The sequence below is a fragment of the Oncorhynchus mykiss genome, chromosome 8, assembly GCF_013265735.2.
Source record: "Oncorhynchus mykiss isolate Arlee chromosome 8, USDA_OmykA_1.1, whole genome shotgun sequence".
Classification (NCBI taxonomy): domain Eukaryota; kingdom Metazoa; phylum Chordata; class Actinopteri; order Salmoniformes; family Salmonidae; genus Oncorhynchus; species Oncorhynchus mykiss.
In genome coordinates this window covers 12,986,165-13,001,219 of record NC_048572.1, presented here as the reverse complement: position 1 = coordinate 13,001,219, position 15,055 = coordinate 12,986,165, and the positions used below count along the sequence as shown (strand labels likewise).

The 15,055-nt window shown below is 42.6% G+C and overlaps 1 protein-coding gene across 1 annotated transcript in view; it reads left to right on the top strand.

The window, feature by feature from the left end:
- The first annotated feature begins 1,315 nt into the window (after window positions 1-1,315).
- enpp1 (ectonucleotide pyrophosphatase/phosphodiesterase 1) overlaps window positions 1,316-15,055 on the top strand; it is a 48,628-nt gene continuing 34,888 nt past the window's right edge. The window contains exon 1 of the mRNA XM_021611574.2: window positions 1,316-1,918. Within this exon, the coding sequence (XP_021467249.2) occupies window positions 1,781-1,918 (138 nt within the window). The 5' untranslated portion in view covers window positions 1,316-1,780. The remainder of the gene's footprint in view (window positions 1,919-15,055) is intronic.

Below are 15,055 nucleotides of genomic sequence, written 5' to 3'. Positions count from 1 at the left end.
GTAGCATACAGACAGAGCAACATAGGACTTAACTGACTTGCCTGGTTAAATAAAGGTAAAAAAAAAAAAAAAAAAAAAAAAAAGCAAGACGTAGCATACAGACAGAACAACATAGAACAAAAAGCAGCAAGACAAAATTCATAAAATAAACAAAGTGTTTCCACACCTCATTGAATATTGCAAGAGCTTTCATTGTCTGCTGTAAGAACAGCCCATGTTCTGAATTCTGTCGCTACACTTTTAAAAAGTGCTGAACAAATAGTTATATTGAGTACGTCCGCCTTAGCTCGCTCATTAATGTCTTAATAAAAATTACGGATTACCCCTTATCCATTCATCGTTCCTTTATGCTATAGTTTGTACATCTCAATTGTCAGTAGAAACCGCATTAATTTTCTCTAAGCAAGTCAGCCATATCAGCTATGTTTTTTTGAAAGGCAGTAAATGCGGCTGCATGAACTGTTTCGCTGCCAGACAAGGCTCTGCTGATATCCAGGTGTAGCAATGATAAGGATTCACTCCATGGTTCTGAAAATAAATCTCTGCTGTTGAGACAGCTTTATGTAGGTCCTAACAGTTTGTGGGCACCGTTATAGTGCAATTAATGTATTGTTTAGTGTCGTGTTGTGGCTTTGCTAAAATGCATTTAAAAAAAGTTGAGTTTGTCCCACTAAGATGTACATGCTAATATCGCCATTGATTGTTTTACAAGAGGGAGAGAGCGAAATAGGCTTTGGCACGAGCGCATCTGCCAGCCAGGGAGTGAGCTGCGCGAGTCATTTTTAGGACTATAATTTCCTCCTCATATTGTAGCCTACAATGTCTCCACCTAGGCCTAGGCTATATATGGATTCAAGACAAGGCCGTTTTATTGATCTCAGCTGGTCGTTTTGTGCGGTATTTTAAAAAGATGCTGCCAGAGTCTCCAGTCATGTAAAATGACATAGAATTGCACGAAATGTGTTTATAAAAGGCAAACATTTTTCCGGATAATAGACTACAACAATGTTTTCTCGTGTGTAACTTATGTAAGTGCTTTTATTCTACTGCTCTATGTCACAACGCAAATGCGATGATATGCATGCAATGCCTTCTGGTACCTCAGAACTCCCCAGGTCAGCCAACTCTCGCGCTCACTTTTTGTTCCGGCACCTCCCAATCTACAAATTAAGCACTCGTATTAGCCATAGTCTTGAAGGTTATGAGGTTGGCGGTTGCAAGCTTCATGATCACCAAAAGGTGGCGGCAGTGATGCATTATCTGAACTTGTAGAATGTTTCCTTGAGCGATGTTGAGTTGTGTAGCCTAAACAGTATACCACCTTCAACCTGAAGTTTAGCTGTCTTTATACATGTCCGAGGTAGTCTATTGTAATAATTACAGTGAGTAGTTATTGTACATAAAGCGAATGTTGGCTAATTACAAATATCCTCTCAACATAATTACAAACGTCCAACTCTAGCTCTCCATACCTATTGTGGCGTCTATTTTCGATGTTTCCTCTGCCATTCGTGAGGGTGGTGTGGCAGTACTTGGTCGCGGTAGTCTTGTAATTGACTTTTTAATGGTACTACTCCAATACTGTACTTCACCCTGACTCAGCTGGCTGCACATATTGTATAAGGATTAGGCTACAACGCTAACTTCGAGACGTCAACACTAAAAGAAGGCGGTTCTTCATTGAGCCCTACAAAATCCAAAGGCAAAAGAGACCAGACTATTTTCTCTCAAGTCTGCAAAAACTTTCTGTAACAAACCCCCGGGAAAAACGTTCTCCAGAATGGAAATATCCAAAGCAGATGACCTTTCGTCTGAGCAGGCTGCCAATTTACTAGGTTCACCTGGTCGAGACAATCAGATGAGACAGAGTGGACAGGTCCATAAAAAGAGGTCGAAGAACCGCATGGTCATCGTTGCGGTGAGTGGAATTACTGTAACTTTTCGGGCTGGGTAGGTTATGGTAAAACTAGGATCAAGTGTACCTGCGCAGTCTGCACTCTTGGTGATGTTATATCGCATGATGATACAATGTAACATAGCCAAATTTTAAAGCCAATTACCAGCATGCATAGCCCATATATTTCAATTCATTTTATGTTATATTTTGGATGGCACACATTCAATGATTCGTTCATAGGCGAACAGGTGTTTATGTTATCGAATTTGATAGGATATTGAATTACATAAAGGAGCAATGACATTGTTTACAAACAGTTGAGTAGGCTAAAACGATCTTATATTTTGGGTTCTGATTGGGTAAGACAGTTAAACTAAGCTGATGAGGTATTTTTACATTGTATTTCTTTTAAACGTTATTTTACCAGGTAAGTTGACTGAGAACATGTTTTTATTTACAGCAACAACCTAGGGAATAGTTACAGGGGAAAGAGGGTGAATGAGCCAACTGGAAGTTGTGGATGATTAGGTGGCCATGATGGTATGAGGGTTAACACCCCTACTCTTATGATTAAGTGCCATGTAATCTTAAGTGACACAGAGAGTCAGGACACCCGTTTAACGTCCCATCCAAAAGATGGCACCCTAAACAGGGCAATGTCCCATATCACTGCCCTGGGGCAATGATGTTCAATCATTAATGGCGATATAGTAGCGATCCTCCATATATGAGCCACGTTACAATTCTCACCTAGCGGATTAATCCGATTGGCACGATTCGTAGGGTGTTTGCATTTCACACCAGGGACCTGGGTTTACTTCCTTGCCCGGCTGTTTTACTACAGTGAGGCCATCAGAACGCACTACAGGACATGTGAGGGGGCCATGCTAGGTCAAAGCACAAGGACCTGCCTTCCCATTTGGAGGGGCCGTTTAGCGATCCTCACCAATTCCCACCAAGCCAGTTAACCTCTTTCGTGTGACGGGTAGGGTGTTTGCCAGCGACCTGAGTTCACTTCCCTACTTGCCTGTGCCAGCCATTGACGTTGTGGTTGTCTGAACCTGCAATTACTATATCCTTACGTTCAAGAATGTCTCAGTAGCCTACGTGCGCTACTTACAGCGCAATGTCTCAACAATCAGCTTGCGTGCACTTGGGCAATGTGTCCTGTCAGACATGAGTCAACTCTCTTCAGGAATCATTCTGCAAACGTCGGTTTAGAGTTGTGAAATATTACAACAGATGGCAATATTAGAGCTTGTTGCCATACAGACTGGTCTCATAGACTAGACATAACATAGTAAACGTAATGCCGGGACACTCAACTTAGTATATATATGTTACATTTGGTATGGTTGCATAAGATTACTTAAGGCAAAAACATAAGGAGGGGTGGTTGGTCTGAGTGGATGGGCAGGTGTATAACATGAATGCCTAGCAACTGTTAGTGTTCAAAAACTGGAGAGTTGAGACCAAATCACGGACGCTGGACAGAGTGGATTTCAGTTGTAACAAAAGACAGTTTTAATGAGTCAGAGATATCTTGTCCCGCAGTTTTACGTGCACGGACCTAGTTCACATAACTCGGCAAGGAGTCAGGTGAAAAAGAGACCTTATACTACGGTTACATTCATTTTTATACATAGAATAAAGTAGGTGGAGTCTTGTCGTTTCGGTCTTCTTGACTGGTCGGAGGGTTGGAGGCGGGCCTTGCTCTAGCCAGAGCGGGCCCCATTGGTGCACAGCAAAAGTTCTTTGCTCTTGGGACCGGCCAGTTAGAGGGAGATGAGATGTGTGTTTATATAAGGAAGAGGGGGTCAGTCTTATGGCTGGGTGTATGTGTTCTTACTACGGAATGTCTTTGTTTATATGAGCTATGTGTATGAATACTTATATAACAAATCCCTCTCTTCACGTCTATTAGACGTGAAAACTATAGCAGAAAGGTGGCGGTTGCAATCGTGGGTATACATAAGGTGGTGCTCCTAACCTTGTCTGGTTTGCATGGTGGGTCTGTAGGTGTAGTGCTACGTTTGGGACGGGAGTGATTGGAGGGAGTGATATCAGGAAAGGAGTTAGGGACATGTGTAGGGGTTGGTGTATGTGATGTGGCAGGGTGAAATAGTTGTTCAATTAACCATGTGAAAGTCCTCGGGTTACTCCAAATATCAGTAGGAATATCACAAATAAGGGACCAGATATCCCCAGCCTCACCCAGAGAGGGAGAAATTTCCCTCTAACTGGGCGAGGTTCCCTTCTCAGGGGAGGCAGAGTTTGATGCCGCATCACCTGAGGAAGGAGTGTCTTCATTTGGAATCGAATTTAGGCCGCTCAAATCAGCTCTGACTTCAGTCAGTGTTCTAGAAGGAATTGGGGCTGGGGTGCAATGTGTAAGGCGGTGCCAAGGTGTGCCTGATTTACCTTTGACCTGGACTGAGTGTGAAGTAACCTCCTTCACTTCGTACGGTCCAGTCCACCTGGGTTCCAGCCACTTTCTCTTGTGGACTGTAACCCTCACCCCGTCACCAACCTTTACCTTCAGTAGTGGCGTGTCCCCCGGCAGCTCCCCCTCCTGGACCTTGTGAACCTGGGTAGAGAGTGCTGCAGAGAGAACCGTCAGTTTTTTCACATAATTAGACATTACAATTTGTTGTACATCAAGGGCGGGCATATGACCTCCCTCCCTTGGTGGACCATGCATGACTCTACCAGTCATTATCCCATGAGGCACATACTTTAGCTATCTTAGCTTTTGCTTTTGGTTTGACGTTCCACCAGATTTTGGGATTGGGGCCTGTACACAGATCCAAATCTGTGGGTTATGCCAAATCTTTCTTCCACCTGTCTCAGGTGTTTGTTAAATGTAAGCCATTTGTCAAATTTGATTTGTCTTGGGATGCCATACCTGGGTATTAGTTTGGTTTGTAGCCACTCAAAGACTGACCTAGCATCCTCCCCTTTTGTTATTATTGCCTCTACCCATTTGGAGAACCTATCTACTATGACTAGGAGATAGAGTTTGCCTTTAGATACATTTTCGGGGCCCATGTCGGTGTAGTCTATACTAATATCCTGAAAACATGCATTAGGTATTACGTATGAGCCCATTGGTGTTTGATATGGTTTCTTTGGGTTGTGTCTGTCACAACCATTGCATTCGTCACAAAATAAATCATCGTCATAAAATAAGTCAGTCATATTTTTTATGTGAGGGTGCCACCAGATGTGCGAGGCCTTTTTGGAGGGTCTTTAGTTTGCCTTCGTGTGTGGGGCCATGTGTTTCTCATAAAAGTTCTGGGTCCATCAGTGTGGCCTGCTTCATGGGCATGGGCTGAGTCTGTATAGATATTCAGTCTTTCCTTTTCCTCTGATGAGGACCTGCGTCAATCCGATGATTTCAGCTAATTTGGCCGATGCTGGTTGAGGGATGATGGCTGATTGAAGGGTGACATCACGAGGTGAGCTGTTTTTTCAATAGCTTTTGCTACTGCAGCAACGTATCTGGAGCATGTTGACTGTCCTACCTCAATGTGGTCAAGTTTGAAGAGTAGTACATCAAGACCCTTCTCTCCCCCTCTTGTTTCTGGAATAGGACGGATGAGGTGAATCCTTCCCTTTCAGAAACATCCAAATGGAACCTGTTCTTGTAGTCAGGTGCAGTCAGAGCTGCTGCCGCTGATAGATCTGTTTTCAGGAGTGCTATGGCTGTTGATGCTTCAGCCGTCCAGGCCAGGGGTGCATGGAGGTTCCTTGATCGTAGGATGACCGGTGCTGCCACCCCCTCTGGGCCACACCCAATGGTACAACACCTGATAGGAGGGGTCAGGTGCATCATGTCTTCGTCCCAGTCTGCAGTGTAGAGGCAGTCATCAGTTTCTGTTGCATTGAGTGTGCAATGGATCTCAGCTTGGGGAGTCTTATATGGGTGCAGAGTGTAGATTTGAGCTTTCAGTTGGTTGAACTTAAACTGGATGTGAGGGGTGGCAGGCCCTGTGGGTAGGCATTTTAGCCAGTACACTTCTTGGGCTTCAGACAGTGTGGTCATCGGCAGGAGTGGCATCCTCATCATTCTTACTGGGTGATCAGGTGTTGAAGTGGGAGGGTTGGTTGTAATCTTGCTGCTCCTGCTGCATGTGGCTAGATTCTGGGTGGTTGTATGCTGGCTGTTGCTGATGCATGGGTGTGGGTCCTGGTTGCTGATGTTGCAGAGGTGGGTTTCCCCCACTTCCTCTTGCTCTCCATTGCTGTTGCTGCGGGGAGAGTGGTTTCATGCAATCTCTGGCAAAATGACCGGGAATTCCGCAGTTAAAACACTGGTAGTTTCCCCCTCTGTATGGTCCAGTGTAGGGGCCTCGTTGAGCCCGTTGCCGTTGCAGGATATACCGCTGTGGGGGAGGGTAATGGGGTGGTGGGGCTGCCTGCTGTTGGATCATCTGAGAGACAGTCTGTGCCACGATCTGAGTGTTATCTGGCTGCTCCCCTTGGTCTTGAGTTTCTACTGCAATCATTTGTTTGGGCGTGATGGCTGCAGACATTTTATCTAAGTCGTCTGATAATGTGTATAATGCGTTATTTAGGTATATTCAATCCTTACTATGTGGTGTTTATTTCTATCGTTGTATGCTTAGCCCGTACTGCTGTACTGGCTGTGGCTTATCTCTTCCACCCTCACCCTCGCATACAAAGGGGGTTATCCGTATGTGACGCCCGCCACGTGTGTTTCTCCGGTATTTTATTTGAATTTGTTCAGAGATTCGTTTAGGTTTTTTCTAGAAATGATTCGGCGATTTCCTTTTGGAACAATATATCAGTGAATATATGCGGTTCTATAACAGTTTTCAGAGTAATTCTAGCTCTTTAGGAAATATAGATTTGTTCAGCGAATTATTTAAATACTTTCTGTAAACCATTCGGTAAATTCCTTTATGAACTTATATCAGTAAATTCGAGCGATTCTATAGCAATTGTCAGAATAATTTTAAACTTTAGGCAATATCAACAGGAATGAAAAAAAAACGAAAATCAGTATTCCAGCCCGGCTGCTGTCAATCAAAGTTGCACGGCCATTCGATACTAAGGTGGCTTTGTCTATCAGCACGTGTGCCTAATAGCCCAGTTACGTATCCCAACCTACTCCGCGACAAACGTTTATTTCAATTTAATTTCCCCCATCTCCAAATCATGGAATGTCAACTCTGGTTCATATTATGTTTATTGTTTGATGTGCAATAGCCACCTCATTCCCGATCTCTGTCTTGTGGAACGCCAAACTTACATATCCTGTATCTACTCGACTACACCTCTTACAAAACCTATTAAATAATACACAGCTTTTTTAATAGGGCATTTTTCATGCAGATTCATTCAATCCAACCACACCTCCACAAGACCTATTCGATGTTATATGTATCAACAGGAGATTTTACTTGCAGATCCGGTTCATCCATAATTCAACTATAACCACACCTCCACAAGACCTTTATTCGATAGTACAGAACGTATCAAAATAGGACATTTTTACTTGCAGATTCGGTTCATCTATAATTCAACTATAACCACACCTCCACAAGACCTTATTCGATAGTACAGAACGTATCAAAATAGGACATTTTTACTTGCAGATTCGGTTCATCTATCATTCATTCATTCGTATGAAATTCTCATTGAATTTCCAACATCCATAATTGTGTCCTTTACGTGTTAAAACACAGCCACTATTTAACGTCACCTCTATACACAACCCAATACATATATAATTAGGACAGTTTTCTATGCAGATTTCAGAACAAATAGGGTCCCTGGAGGAATTTAACACATTGGTCAATCACAATTCACACATTCCTATTAAAATAACTGAGTATAGGCCCATTAATAAGAATATATATATATATTTTTTTTTTTACAAAACAAGATATCTTTAATCAATGTCTTAGGTTCTTATGTAAACACAACCCAAATCCTAACCTTAACCCCTAGAGCTAGCTAACATTAGCCACCTAGCTAGCATTAGCCACAACAAATTGGAATGTGTAACTGTATCATACATTTGCAAATTCATAACATTTGTAATGTACATTTTGCAAATTTTGAACATAAATGTACATTTTGCAAATTCGTAACATGTCATACGAAAGGGATGATCGACATCCGCAAATGAATACATATCATACGATACCAGTCAAAGGTTTGGTCATTCCAGGGTTTTTCTTTATTTGTACTATTTTCTACATTGTAGAATAATAGTGAAGACATCACAACTGTGAAATAACACACATGGAATCATGTCGTAGCCAAAAAAGTGTTAACAAATCAAAATATATTTTATGTTTGAAATTCTTCAAAGTAGCCACCCTTTGCCTTGATGACAGCTTTGCACACTTGGCATTCTCTCAACTAGCTTCATGCTTTCCCAACAGTCTTGAAGGAGTTCCCACATATGCTGAGCACTTTTTGGCTGCTTTTATTTCATTCTGCGGTCCAACTCATCCCAAACCATCTCAATTGGGTTGAGGTCAGGTGATTGTGGAGGCCTGGCCATCTGATGCAGCACTCCATCACTCTCCTTCTTGGTCAAATGGCCCTTACACAGCCTGGAGGTGTGTTGAGTAGGGATGTACAATATATCGGTTAACATATCGGAATCGGCCAATATTAGCTAAAAATGCCAACATCGGTATCAGCCCGATGTCTAGTTTAACGCTGATGTTAAAATATCGATGTCAAAGCTGCCATGCATACATATATATGACGTAATGACACCATGTAAAATGTTGCCCTACACGTGCAATACAGCATCCCTAAACTAGCCAACAATATCTGGTGTGTGGATTGAGCAGTCAACAAGTCGAGCAGTCATTTGAAAGGGTAAGAACATTTCAGCAAGACAACTCAAAAGCGAAATCCATTAAAACCAAGATAATGGAATTCATTTCCCTTGACAATCAACCGTTCTCTGTCGTGGGTGATGTTGGCTTTCGCCGACTGGTCGAGCACCGGTACACACTATCAAGTGCGCTATTTTTCAGATGTTGCCCTACCAGAGTTACACAGTAATAGCGTCACTGCTATTAGCTTCACGACATACATACTATGGAACTCCGTTTGGGTCTTTGCGTGTCGTAATAGCGTCACTGCTATTAGCTTCACAACATACATACTGTGGAACGCCGTTTGGGTCTCAAAACATGTGTAGTAGCATTGTCAAAGCTGTACAAAGAAGTCTGTAAACACCAGCCACGAACAATGTGTTTTCAATACCACATTGGTAATAAAGTTAATATTTGTTCGACCTCAACTTCAGGGGTAGCTAGCGTTAGCTTGGTACCAAGCTAGCACCAATACAACCAGCGTGAAAACAATGACCAGTAGAAACTGCAGTCATTTTCATTATTCTTAGCAATGATTTAGGAATCCTTGTAAGTATTGTTGTTCGCCTATTGAAATTAAACTTTAGTTCATGAAAATAAACTCACACTGTCAACTGCGTTTATTTTCAGCAAACTTAACATGTGTAAATATTTGTAAATATTTGTATGAACATAACAAGATTCAGCAACTGAAACAAACTGAACAAGTTCCACAGACATGTGACTAACAGAAATTGAATAATGTGTCCCTGAACAAAGGGAGGGTCAAAATCAAAAGTAACAGTCCGTATCTGGTGTGGCCACCAGCTGCATTAAGTACTGCAGTGCATCTCCTCCTCATAGACTGCACCAGATTTGCCAGTTCTTGCTGTGAGATGTTACCCCACTCTTCCATCATGGCACCTGCAAGTTCCTGGACATTTCTGGGGGGAATGGCCCTAGCCCTCTGCGCCAACAGGTCCCAGACGTGCTCAATGAGATTGAGATCCGGGTTCTTCGCTGGCCATGGCAGAACAGACATTCCTGTCTTGCAGGAAATCACACACACAACGAGCAGTATGGCTGGTGGCATTGTCATACTGGAGGGTCATGTCAGGATGAGCTTGCAGGAAGGGTACCACATGAGGGAGGAAGATATCTTCCCTGTAACGCACAGCTTTGAGATTGCCTGCAATGACAACAAGCTCAGTCCGATGATGCTGTGACACACCGCCCCAGACCATGACAGATCCACACTGATCCTCAACACTGGAGCCTTCAAGGGTGCGTGCTCAGTCCCCTCCTGTACTCCCTGTTCACCCACGACTGCATGGCCAGGCACGACTCCAACACCATCAAGTTTGCAGACGGCAAAACAGTGGTAGGCCTGATCACCGACAACGACGACACAGCCTATAGGGAGGAGGTCAGAGACCTGGCCGGGTGGTGCCAGAATAATAACCTATCCCTCAACGTAACCAAGACTAAGGAGATGATTGTGGACTACAGGAAAAGGAGGACCAAGCACGCCCCCATTCTCATTGACGAGGCCGTTATGAAGAGTTATGAAGAGGGCACGACAGCCTATTCCCCCTCAGGAAACTAAAAGGATTTGGCATGGGTCCTGAGATCCTCAAAAGGTTCTACAGCTGCAACATCGAGAGCATCACTGCCTGGTACGGCAATTGCTCGGCCTCTGACTGCAAGGCACTACAGAGGGTAGTGCATACGGCCCAGTACATCACTGGGGCTAAGCTGCCTGCCATCTAGGACCTCTACACCAGGCGGTGTCAGAGGAAGGCCCAAAAAGTTGTCTAAGTCCCCAGCCACCCCCAGTCATAGACTGTTCTCTCTACTACCGCATGGCAAGTGGTACCGGAGTGCCAAGTCTAGGACAAAAAGGCTTCAACAGTTTTTACCCCCAAGCCATGTTCGTCCTGTCTCCCTGTAGCGCTGTCTTAGGCATACTTCTCTGTTTATCATGTATGCATAGTCACTTTAACTATACATACTACCTCAATTGGTCCGACCAACCAGTGCTCCCGAACATTGGCTAACTGGGCTATCTACATTGTGTCCCTCCACCCGCCAACCACTCTTTTACGCTACTGCTACTCTCTGTTCATCATATATGCATAGTCACTTTAACCATATCTACATGTACTTACTACCTCAATCAGCCTGACTAACCGGTGTCTGTATGTAGCCTCGCTACTGTATATAGGCTGTTTACTTACCTATTGTTCCTCTAATACTTTTTTTTGCACTATTGGTCAGAACCTGTAAGTAAGCCTTTCACTGTAAGTTCTACCTGTTGTATTCGGCGCACGTGACAAATAAACTTTGATTTGATCCTCCACCTCCAAATCAATCCCGCTCCAGAGTACAGGCCTCGATGATCAAAGCGAATCCAACCATCACCCATGGTGAGACAAAACCGCGACTCGGAGGGTGAAGAGCAATTTTTGTCAGTCCTGTCTGATCCAGCGATGGTGGGTTTGTGCCCATAGGAGACTTTGCTGCCGGTGATGTCTGGGGAGGACCTGCCTTACAACAGGCCTACAAGCCCTCAGACCAGCTTCTCTCAGCTTATTGCAGACAGTCTGAGCACTGGTGGGGGATTGTACGTTCGTGGTGTAACTTGAGCAGTTGTTGTTGCCATCCTGTACCTGTCCCGCAGGTATTGTTCGGATGTACCGATCCTGTGCAGGTGTTACACGTGGTCTGCCACTGCGAGGATGATCAGCTGTTCATCCTGTCTCCCTGTAGCGCTGTCTTAGGCATCTCACAGTACAGACGTTGCAATTTTTTGCCTTGGCCACATCTGCAGTCCTCATGCCTCTTTGCAGCATGCCTAAGGCACGTTCACGCAGATGAGCAGGGTCCCTGGGCATTTTTCTTTTGGTGTTTTTCAGTCAGTAGAAAGGCCTCTTTAGTATCCTAAGTTTTCATAACTGACCTTAGTAGCCTACCGTCTGTAAGTTGTTAGTTTCTAAACGACCGTTCCACAGGTGCATGTTCATTAATTGTTTATGGTTCAGTGAACAAGTATGGGAAACAGTGTTTATAGCCTTTACAATGAAGATCTGTGAAGTTATTTGGATTTTTACAAATTATCTTTGAAAGACAGGGTCCTGAAAAAGGGACGTTTCTTTTTTTGCTGAGTTTAAATAGCTAGCCAGCTACTTAACCCTGTTGCCCAAATCCAACGTTATAAGCAACCAGCTAGCTTCATCTGGCTAGTGAGGCTCGACCGGACCGGGTTATGTATTATGTAACGCGCAGTCCCATTCAGATCCTGAATGGTCAACAAGCTTAGGACACGTCAAATAGTGTTATTTGACTCAAGGACCCAAACGGCGTTCCATAGATATCCTGGTTGAGAATGAAATTCACAATGAAACAGCACAGCAAGTAAGTGAAATAAATAGTTTTTGATTATGTTTTACTGGTAATGGGGACGTGTAAATGCCAACAAAATAATTTTTTGATCAGTGTGTGTAACCTTTTTTTAAACTAGGCAAGTTATTAAGAACAAATTCTTATTTACAATGACTACTTCCCCGGCCAATCCCGGACAACGCTGTGCCAATTGTGCGCCGCCCTATGGGACTCCCAATCACAGCCGGATGTGATAGAGCCTGGATTCGAACCAGGGACTAGTGCACTTGCACTGAGATGCAGTGTCTTAGATCGCTGCGTCCTTGTGTGTGTTAACTATTAACAGTTAACTATTTAACTGTACTAGAATGCTTAAAAGGCCGCATATTTTTTTCCAATATTGGTTAAATGACACCAATGAGAAGAAGAGACTTGCTTGGGCCAAGAAACACGAGCAATGGATGTTACACTGGTGGAAATCTGTCCATTGGTCTGATAACTCTAATGAACTTATCCTCTGCAGCAGAGGTAACTCTGGGTCTTCCTTTCCTGTGGCGGTCCTCATGAGATCCAGTTTCATTATAGCATTTGATGGTTTTTGCGACTGCACTTGAAGTAACTTTCAAAGTTCTTGAAATGTCTTAAAATAATGATGGACTGTCATTTCTCTTTGCTTATTTGAGCTGTTCTTACCATAATATGGACTTGGCCTTTTACCGAATAGAGATATCTTCTGTATACCACTCTTACCTTGTCACAACACAACTGATTGGCTCAAATGCATTAAGAAGGAAATAAATTCTATAAATGTACTTTTAACAAGACACACCTGTTAATTGAAATGCATTCCAGGTGACTAACTCATGAAACTGGTTGAGATAATGCTAAGAGTGTGCAAAGCTGTCAAGGCAAAGGGTAACTACTTTGAAGAATCTCAAATATATATTATATATATATATATATATATATATATATATATATTTTTTTTTTTTTTTGTTTAACACTTTTTTTCTTACTACACAATCCCATATGTTATTTCACAGTTTTGATGTCTTCACTATTCTACAATGTAGAACAAATAATAATAAATAAAGAAAAACCCTTGAATGTCTTGGATTTACATACAGAATAATAATACAAAAAGTCAACCAATAACAGGAATCCTTCATGATTACATGAAGCAAATTTACATTTTTGAGTAGTCTTGCTCAATTAACCTGGGGTGTGTATAGCTACTCCCAACATTTGGGTTGTGAGATGTATATTCTGTTTAGTGTCCTGAGGCGCCTGCTGTAGCTTTCCACCGGACAGGGTGTTTACTTTCACTGGACCTCGGTACTTTACCCGTGGCTTTCCCAGGACACCAGCCAGGTTTCTCAAACACCACACACACACACACACACACACTTGCAAACATAAACACATCTACACACACACACATATACACACTTGCACAATATTTCGTTCTAATATGGCTTTTCCAGTAAGCCATATTCGACTTACGACATCACACATGTACAGCATATGATTCATGAAACAAAGTCCTCAAGAGTTTTCAAAGCACTCCAAGATTAGGACCCGAGTTGTCTTTTATGCTCTTTACTACAGGTTATTGGTTTTAACCCACAATGAGAACACGCCATACTGATTAGAGCCCAGTTCTAATCCTGACAGGTCCTGCTAGCCTCTAATGAGACTCTTGACTCTCTTCAAGCCTTGATTATTAAACTTCTGTATATCCCTCCCTTTTAACATGGCTGACTCAGTTGAAACTTTAAACCACTGAGATCCACAGTCTTTGAACCGCCCACTAATTAAACATGTGGCAAGCCGTGCACCCTTCCATGGCCAGAGGAGCCAGTCAGAGCAGACCACCAGGCAGCCAAGAGGAGGGGAGTTGTCTTACGACCAGCATTTACTTCTCAGTTAGAGGGCCAACACCCAGATGTGGAGAATTACTGACTTTTTATTTGTACCCAGAAGAGAGGTATACATTTGAATGGGAAAGATTAAAGTGTCATACGACACATTTTCAAGAAGATTAATTTGGGTATGGTCTTTAGTATTTCATTTATTGTTTTGGTTGAATATTATTCTAGGATGTCTATTATTTTATTTTTTTTAATTTAAAAAAAAGTTTGGTTTCTCTCGATTATAAACGACTAGATGTTTTCCTCATACACAAGTTACAATAATATTTCTCAAGGTCACAGCAGGAAAGACTGCTGCCAAACGTCTCTTCATAATTTTTCTGACAATACTTCTGTGGTATGCGATGTCACTTTGCAGTCTCGATTTACTGGCCTTACTAACAGTGAAAGTGATTTAAAATCCCATGTACACAATATAAAAAAAGCCACAAAACAATCCCCAGAAGATTGAATACTGGGATAAAGCAGAGAAAGAAGTACTCTGGTTTAACCAGAGTGAGTGCTACGTAGCGTCACAATAGGGATAACAGTTTGATCGGATGAGAAGAGATCCAAGATGGTTTTTCAGGACGCAATGCTTCCATAACATTATATACCCATGATATGTACTGTGCTGGCCTCGTACCTATCCAACATACAGTGCATTTGGAAACTATTCAGAACCCTTTTTCCACATTTTGTTACGTTACAGCCTTATCCTAAAATTGATGAGGAAAATATTTATTTAATTAATCAACACACAATACCCTACATTGGCAAAGGGAAAACTGATTTAAAAACAGAAATACCTTATTTACATAGGTATTCAGATGCTTTGCTATGAGACTTGAAATGGAGCTCTGGTGCATCCTGTTTCCATTGATCATCATCCTTGAGATGTTTCTACAACTTGATTGGAGTCCACTTGTAGTGAATTCAATTGATTGGACATGATTTGGAAAGGCACACACCGGTCTATGTAAGGTCCCACAGTTGACAGTGCATGTCACAGCAAAAACCAA